The sequence below is a fragment of the Xyrauchen texanus genome, chromosome 35 (assembly GCF_025860055.1).
Source record: "Xyrauchen texanus isolate HMW12.3.18 chromosome 35, RBS_HiC_50CHRs, whole genome shotgun sequence".
Lineage (NCBI taxonomy): Eukaryota > Metazoa > Chordata > Actinopteri > Cypriniformes > Catostomidae > Xyrauchen > Xyrauchen texanus.
The window spans coordinates 17,011,952-17,021,309 of record NC_068310.1 but is presented as its reverse complement, the minus strand read 5'-3'; the positions used below and the strand labels follow the sequence as shown (position 1 = coordinate 17,021,309).

General features: G+C 42.6%; 1 protein-coding gene across 1 annotated transcript in view; it reads left to right on the top strand.

Annotated features, from left to right (window-relative positions):
* Window positions 1-336: 336 nt before the first annotated feature.
* LOC127628546 (uncharacterized) overlaps window positions 337-9,358 on the top strand; it is a 71,033-nt gene continuing 62,011 nt past the window's right edge. Inside the window, exon 1 of the mRNA XM_052105337.1 lies at window positions 337-484. Within this exon, the coding sequence (XP_051961297.1) occupies window positions 337-484 (148 nt within the window). The remainder of the gene's footprint in view (window positions 485-9,358) is intronic.

The following is a 9,358-nucleotide window of genomic DNA, read 5'->3' as shown; positions in this document are numbered from 1 at the left end:
TTAATCCAATTTGTATTTGTTAAATACCAAACAAGCTAGCTTTTCATGTAATGCCGAATCACCCTCGAGGCTTGAGCCACTGATTAAAAAAACCATAAAATCGGAGACAACCTCACTTAAAAGTTAATTGTTTCTTGCGTATGTACATAAACATTGATTTAGATGCTTCCAACTTGATCGAACCAAATGCATGAATGAATCAGCAGGCTGGTCTGAGTTGTGCTGTAGCAGTGTATATGGGAACTCTGGCCATTGGAAATCATTTTCTCCGATTAGCCCAGGGGATTTCAGATGTAATATTTGCTCCATATCTGCTGCAGACAGTTTCTAACTGGCATGCCGGTGTTTGTGGAATACCCCACTCAGTTCTCTAAAGAGAGACTCAAGTCGGAGCTGATTGCACATAATGTGGAGCTGCCCCCATCGCAGAGCAAGAAACACGTTAATGTGGAGCTTTATCTGGAACACGAGATGAGATCTCTCTCTCTCTCTCTCTCTCTCTCTCTCTCTCTCTCTCTCTCTCTCTAAAAAAAAAACTGTTTGGATGATTGGAACTGAACTCTTGATTTTAATCTGGATAGAATTAGCGAAGAGCCAGAATTTTTTTTATCTTATCTCTTGAAAAGCATTTTTATTCAGCTTGATTTTAAAGATGTGTGGAGAGATAGAAATAGTGATGTCAAACAATACACTTGGACAGCTTTCCACAGGGGAGGATTAGTGCAGCAAGACTTGATCAGTTCTATAATAAGCACACAGTAAATAATAAAGTCATAGACTCCAAAATATTTCCATGCTGCATATCAGATCATCACTTTATTACAGTGAATATTACTTTGTCATATTCAAGAGAAGGATTTTCAGGAAAAATACTAATTGTTTATGAGTATCTGGGTTTCTCAAAAAGATGAATTTGACAATTTAATATAGTTGTGGGAAAAAAGGAAAAACACAAATAAAATAAATAAATATTTAGTCAGCAGTACACTTCTTTTTCTACTATAAAGATCAAACAAAAAAAATCTTTGAAATTGAACAAGAGATCTTTCAGATTATGTCAAATGTGCATCAGCATTCTGAAGCTTCTATAGCTAGAAATGTGTCTGGAAAAAAAGCAGGATCTCTCTCTCTCTCTCTCTCTCTCTCTCTCTCTCTCTCTCCACCCTTGACAGTGATTTGTTTAGAAACTTATTACACTACCTCGGAAATTGCAAAATTTTGTCTTCGGATTCCCCTAAGAGGATTTTCTATACGCACAATAATTTGTCTATCCAACAGTTGGACGCAAGGTGGAGTGATTGAAGTTTAATGAGATTTGTGTTGTCAATATTCATACCCATATGCTCTTTGCTTTCATGCCTACACAAAGCTGTCAGGGAATTTGTAGGTCATTAGTTGTCAGCAGTGTTTCAAAAATGGGCATTACATTTTCCTCTGAGACTGAAACATGATTCCAAAGAGCTGTGGAATTGAGCTCCATCAATTCACACTGGCATTTTTAACACTGAACCTAAAGATACAAAACAAAAGGCATAAGGATAAGGTCACAACCTGATTGGACCTCTTTAATAATGTATATTTTGCAACAGAACTTCACCAGAGCTGCCATTTCGACGCAGAGCATCATGCACTTTTATGTACTGTTGACAAAGTTTCTTCACTTTTATGTGGCACAGTTCCACACTCCTGTTGAACCCACGTTCCCTTAACCTATCACTTAACATTTTGAACAGTTGAGCATTATTGTGCATTTTTTCCAGTATACTGGAAATCTGCTCATCGGACAACATTTTAATAAGGAACCTCCTTTTTGCTCCATTTTTGCCTTCTGCACGTTTTTATTTGCGTACACTGCTCTTACCACTCTTTCTATTTTCAAATCATGTGATTTATTTTAGGGTCTCATCTTGTGACATCACATCCTGTTATTGGTCCGGTTAGACGTCTATGGTCCACGCTGCATTCATATATCAGTCGAACCGCATCAAAGTTAGTTTGGAAGCGGACTGAGACTGGGACCTCTATTCAGGGGGTCTCGGTCCGCTTGTTTGGTGCACACCAAGGTTCGGATGGCAGCATTCACACTTGTTCAAATGAACCACACTAACAGAGCAATCGCACCAGAGTTTGTTTTAATCGAACCAAAGTGTGAACATACCCTATGGAGTCAGTTTTTTTATTTTTGGTTGATGCATTTTTTTCGAAAGAGCCATAGCAAAAATTAACAATTTACTATTTTCAACTTTTACAAAGTTTTTCAATAAAATAAAATGTTTATATTGCATATAGACTACACAAAAACACAAAACAAATATGCAAAAATAATTAGGTAACATGTTGCAGTATGGAATTGATTACACATGTTTGTGCGGGTCTCCGTAAAATTCTGCTTTCTTTTTTGGCTGGGCAATATGTAAAAAATTTTTTTCTATAATCGCCTTTAAAATATAGCAATATCCAATTATATGGTCAACCCCCCCTGTCAAGGGTCAGTAAATATTTTTGCTTTATTGGTTTTACTTTAAAAATTAAATTAATTTATTGAAAACACAAAAAACTTAAGACATTTCTAAATTCAAAATTGCGCTTGTAATGAAAAAAGCAATTAAAATAAAGTGATTAAAAAATCGTATATAATCTCAGCAAAAAAAGAAATGCCCTCCCACTTTCAACTGCTTTTATTTTCAGCAAACTTAACATGTGTAAATATTTGTATGAACGTAAAAAGATTCAACAACTAAGACAAATTGAACCAGTTTCACAGATATGTGACTAACAGAAATGGAATAATGTGCCCTGAACAAAGGTGGGGGTCAAAATCAAAAGTAACAGTCAGTATCTGGTGTGACCACCAGCTGCATTAAGTAATGCAGTGCATCTCCTCCTCATGGACTGCACCAGGTTTGCCAGATCTTACTGTGAGATGTTACCCCACTCTTCCACCAAGGCACTTGCAAGTTCCCAGACATTTCTGGGGGGAATGGCCCTAGCCCTCACCCTCCGATCCAACAGGTCCCAGATGTGCTCAATGGGATTTAGATCCTGGCTCTTCGCTGGCCATGGCAGAACACTGACATTCTTGTCTTGCAGGAAATCATGCACAGAACGAGCAGTATGGCTGGTGGCATTGTCATGCTGGAGGGTCACGTCAGGATGAGCCTGCAGAAAAGGTATCACATGAGAGAGGAGGATGTCTTCCCTGTAACACACAGCATTGAGATTGCCTGCAATGACAACAAGCTCAGTCCGATGATGCTCTGACACACTGCCCCAGACCATGACGAACCCTCCACCTCCAAATTGATCCCACTACAGAGTACAGGCCTCAGTGTAATGCTGAAGTCCGACCATCACCCCTGGTGAGACAAAACTGGGACTGGTCAGTAAAGAGCACTTTTTGCCAGTCCTGTCAGGTCCAGCTAAGGTGGGTTTGTGCGCATAGGCAACGTCATTGCTGGTGATGTCTGGCAAGGACCTGCCTTACAACAGGCATACAAGCCCTCAGTCCAGCCTCTCTCAGCCTATTGCAGACAGTCCGAGCATTGATGGAAGGATTGTGCGTTCCTGGTGTAACTCCGGCAGATGTTGTTACCATCCTTGATCTGTCCCACAGGTGTGATATTCGGATGTACTGATCCTGTGCAGGTGGTTGTTACACGTGGTCTGACACTGCGAGGACGATCAGCTGTCCTTCCTGTCTCCCTGTATTGCTGTCTTAGGTGTCTCACAGTACAGACATTGCAATGTATTGCCCTGGCCACATCAGCAGTCCTCAAGCCTCCAGGCCTTATGCCTAAGGTACGTTCACGCAGATGAGCAGGGACTTTCTTTATGTGTTTTTCAGAGTCTGTAGAAAGGTTTCTTTTGTGTCATATGTTTTAATAACTGTGACCTTAATTGCATACCGTCTTACAACCGTTCCACGGGTGCATGTTCATTGATTGTTTATGGTTCATTGAACAAGTATTGAAAACATAGTTTAAACCCTTTAAAATAAAGATCTGTAAAGTTATTTGGATTTCTACAAAAATATATTTAAAATACAGTGTCCTGAAAAAGGGATGTTTCTTTTTTGAGTTTATAACCACCTACCCAAATCCAAACATTTACCGTCTCCTGCGGCCCCATTTGCTCAAGCATCCATCAACGACACTAGGTGAAAAATTATTAATAGCCTACAAATTAAGAACTAAATACAATCATAAATGTAAAGATAATTATAATAATGATCATAATAAATATGCCTAACAAATTACCTTGTGTTCCAAAAAAGAAATTCTGCCAAATGTGTTCTTATCGAATGTGTTTGTATTGCGCTTTGGTAATACAGTTAATGTTGTCTAATGAAAATAAAATAACTCAATTTTAGGTTCAAGGTGAACGTATCTTGTATTACTTTATGATTTAATTACTTTCGCCTTTGTTTCTTTAATACAAAGATACCTGTACATATTACTAAAACCTTCAGAGTTGCATTCACAATGTATAAGAGTGAACTGCTCTGTGGAAATAAAGCGAAACTCACAGCACCTCACGAGATGATCAGAGATCATTTGCAGCATTCTCATAGACGACATTATTCTTGCAAACAGTTTTCAGTTGAATGAAACAGAAAAAGGAGTGATAACTCTTTACATGCGCTTGTTCCATGAGGCAGGCTTGCACAGCACGTCTCTGAACAAACAGCGATTCAGACACAAGCAATGAAGGCTTTTCTTTTGTCTGTTCTTAAAAGTATAATAAAGTGTATTTCTTCAAGTTCTTGTCTTTTTGACTAATAGCATGTCAGGTGACCCACCTGTTGCGGGAGATGAGCAAAATTAATCGCGCATGAAATGCCTGCTTTTGAACGAGGAGCTCGCAATCTGGATTGAGTCTCGTCGCATTTGGAGTGTGGCGGGTGATATTTCACATCCTGGGCACACACAAAAAATAAGAAACGTTCATAAAATCGCTCATAGAAAATGCTCTTAAAAGCTAAGATCAATAATTAATGGGAAGCGAGGCCCAGAACTCTATGAATGTGCATGTGTTGGAGAAGCGCTTTCATTGCACTCATGAATGGCAGAGCTCACTGTGCACACATATCAAATCAGATACACATCAGCACCTTTTCTTTTGTCTATTCTTCAAAATATAATCATGTTTCGTCAAACGCGCATCTTTTTGTCTAATTTCTTGTAATATATCACTCCGAGAAGTTTTACAGGTCACTTTCCAGAGTGGCTGGTACATCAGCAAAATACTCAAATGCATGAAAAATCCTCATTTGGCAGGTGTTAATTTCAAACCTTGTTTACCAGAGTAGGCTGTACAACAAATTAGGGAGAAAAGAAATCAAAACCGAGTCATTTACTTCAAGCTTTGCATTTGCACCCACACTTTCTGCAGGAAAATTCCTGTATAAAGTTTTAAACGATTATGTGTTGTTGAATGGTGAGACACCTGGTGAGCCATAGGTTCCTGACCCCTGGTTTAGAGTTTGTAGCAAACAAGTCAACAGTGTTAGGGGTGTTCAGTATGGCATAAAACATCAAGCGTAAAACTAGTATGATATTTTGGATCTGCTGTGCATGTACAAAAAGTTTAGACAAACCACATAAATCCAAGCTTTTTGAGCCAATATTTATTACTGCTTGTGCAATAGCCTCAGTTGTTGTAATGGCTTCAAACCCTCAGTTTATGCTTGTGTGATGTGAATACAAAATTAATACTGTAATGAGACTGCTCATTATACTTGCCACGGTGTCATAATTTTCACACCGATGCTGTGTTCATGTTCAAACCGTCTAACACCGGTATTACTGCTGGTTGGACTCTAGGTGGTGTAATTTTTGTTAAGCAATATCCTACAAAATAATGCAAGGCAGCTTGATTTCAAACTTTGAACTTTTTACAAAAATTTCTAATGAAACTGAAAAATTAAGTGCAATTAAAATTTATGTTATTCAACATTTTGAAATATATCTTTTCAACAGTTATGAAGGGCAACATCTCTTTGGCAAATAACCTAATTCATCCGTGCATTCTCTCCATCATGGACTACTAGTTGGGTATTACATTGTCCGGGCAAATACATCACTTATTGTGGGTTGTTGTGGGTTTAATGTTGGTGTTTTATTACCTTTCATCCTAGGACCCAGTTTAGCACCTTTGGAAGAGTAATGACTTTGAATAAATTTGTTCCCTTTACAAAAAGCTTCACTACGATGTTGCGCTGCTAAGCGCTACGGGGAACAGCTTTTGCTGTGAGCCGAGCTGAATAATGTGTGGAACACGTCAATGAACACTGACCGGAATTTATAGCCTCGGCTGATGTAATCATTAGATGCACCTGAGGCCAGGCTATAAATGGATACGTCACCAGGTGTCGTCAGAAACTCTTTTTTCAGAGTGATTCTGTTTCTGTGTGTTTCACAAACCCTGTCAAAACTTTCTTTCCTCTGTTAGAAGTTAGAATCAGTTAGGCAGTGTGCAGTGAACGTTGTTCTCTTCTGTTTAGAAAAAGAGAGAATGACTGAAAGCCACAAACGGTGCATGTTCTCCTCTTCCGCTCTATAGCTGAAGACGACACACATCAGTTTTTGCTGTTTGTTTGGGGGTAAGAGCACGCTGCTCTCGCGTTGCAGCAGGGCGGGTGCGAGCACTGCGATTTGCTTTAACAGGCAGAGTGCGTCGTGCTCGCCTCGCTTGCTTCCGGGAGTCAGCACTCACGAAAAAAAAATATATCTTTCGTGGGGCTCTTGCATGGATGTGGCTGAGGAGCAAGAGACGGGTTGATCCCTTTCTCTCACTCTCTCCCCAAACCCAGCTGGTCCTTCACACATGATCTCGACGATTCTTCGGGTCATGAGGTGGAGCGCGATTCTCTTCCCGCCTCCGAGCTTTCCGTCCGCTATAAAAAAATCTACGGAGGAAATTGCTCGATGTTGTTACTCGTGCGGTTGCCAGATTGGACTGGCCACGCGAAAAAGAGACCTCCAAACGCTCCAAATTAGGGGATATATTTTATCTTCCAGTCTAAGAAAGGGAACGCCTCATGGGTCCCTTCCCTTCTTTGATAACCTCCATGAAGAGCTTTTTTGCTCATGGAGAACCCCCAAAAAAAAAGAAAAAAAATATTTATATATATATATATAAATATATTTCCTTCCCGTGTTCACATACCCTCGACGTCATTATATTCGACTATCGTGGGTGCTGAGGCACGGCGGTATTCAGTGACGCTGCCGGTCGAAGAGACGCTTGCGGGCTATCTCTCACCGGGCTCGGCATCGTCACTTAAGAAGCCCTCTCTCCCCTCAAAGCCTTGTAGGACAACCTCCACTTTAGTGGGAAGGGCTTATCAAGCAGCAGTTCAGGCTGGTGCTCCTCTGCACACTATGCTGTTTTACAGGCGTACCGGGCTGACCCCCTGGACGACCTGAGTGTGGGTTCTGCGCTTGATGAGCAAGCCGCAGACCCGCCTCGGTCCTGACTGAAGGGAGGCTCAAAAACAAAGCGTGGCGAGTCGTGCTCCTCCTCCCAGGGATTGGGGACAGTCTTGCCGCTCTCGCCAGCCCCGAAGCAAGACCCAAGAGAAAACCCTGACGGTCTTGCACCTAGATTAGGGGTAGCTCCCTCGGGGCCGGGCGCGTGTTTCACTTCACCCCTCCGGTACCCCTTGAAGCCCCCATTCCCGCCACCTCTTGGTGTTTCGGGTTGCAGAGGCTTCCATCAAAATTGGGTGTTTTAGCTGTTCCTGCATCTTATTCAGGGCGCTGAAACACCCGACAACCCTCAACAGGAAGTGTTAAAATATAATACCCATCTCAGAGATCCTGGCAGTGTGGAAACTCCTGCCGGATATATTCTTTCTGTGGGTCTTATAAGGGCGTCAGGATTTAATTCACTCGCCGCTTTTCCGTGTTTCAACGGCGTGTTCTCACTACCGTAAACCGGATTTCTTTTTTGTAAAAACAAAAACTCATTCTCCTGGTTAAAGGGGCCATGGTATGTGTTCCCCTTCCAGAGAGAGAGTTAGGTTATTACACTAAATACTTCCCGTTACCCATGGAGGGTGAGGGGTGGCGTCTGGCTTAGATCTTAAAGCTTGAACTACCCGTGGGTGTTCAAGTCCAAGATGATGCCTGTCAAGACGGTCGTGTCTCAAGCCCTACAACTCGTTTGGCTGGTCACCATCGATCTTATGACGCACTTCTATACTTCATTTAGAAGTTCTGCCACAACAGGGAAAGTTCCTGAGGTTCACTTCCGGTCTTCCAGGGTCAGGTTCTTTCACTCAGCCTAGCCCTTTTTACCCGCACATTCACAATGCATGATGTAGCGCTGGCTCCTTGCGACTCCAGGGCATCTGCATTCTGAATTATGTAGACGACTGGCTGATCGCAGTTCCAGGAACTGGCAGTTCAGCACAGGGACATCGTCTTAGCTCATCTGTTTTTCTGGGGTTGAGGCTCAACGCCAAGAAAAGCGTCCTCTCTCCCACTCAGAACACTGTCTATCGGGGCATCGTATGGAGTTCAATCTCAATGCGGGCACAACTGTCTCCCGCTAGGATTGAGTCCATTTAGATCACCCTGAGCAAAGTCAGGCTAGGTCAAGGTTGCACTGTTATCAGTATCAATGATTTCCAGGTCTCAGGGCGAATGCGTCCACAGTGATCCCTCTGGACCTTCTGCTCATGAGACCGTTTTTGTTGTGGCCAAAAGCCAGGGGATTCTTCCAAGGGCCAAAACCCCTAGGCTAAATAGGGTTACGCGCCTCAGGCTTCGTTCCCTTTCTATGTGGTTCAGACCCCGGTTTTCTGCCTTGGGTCCCACTCTTGGTGCGTCTTGTTGTTGCAGGCTGCTAATGACAGACGCCTCCCTGATGGGCGGGGTAGCGGCCTTAAGTGGTCATCCAGCTTAAGGGGATAGGAGGGTCGTCAGCTCGGTTGTCACAGTCACTGTCTCGGGTTGATGGCTGTATTTCTGGCCCTGAAATACCTCCTCCTGAGGCTTCCATTTCTTGGTGCGGGTGGACAATGCAGCGGTAGCCTCTTACATAAATCATCAAGGAGACCCACGTTCTTGTCAGCTGTATTTCTGACACGTTGGGTTCTCCTTAGGGCCCAGGGCAAGCTCCTGTCACTCAGGTCAGTTTTATCCCTGGATACCCATATATGGGAGCAGATTTACGGTCCAGACAGAAAATACCAACAGGGGAGTTAAGAACTCCACCCTAAGGTAGTAGTTGCCCAGAGTTCACCAGCAAGGGTTTTTGCCTCTTACTGATAGCACCGCGCTGGCCGAACAGGGCTTGGTTCTCGGAGCTAATCTCTTCCCTCGACGGCTCGCCTTTGGCGATGCCGAACAGG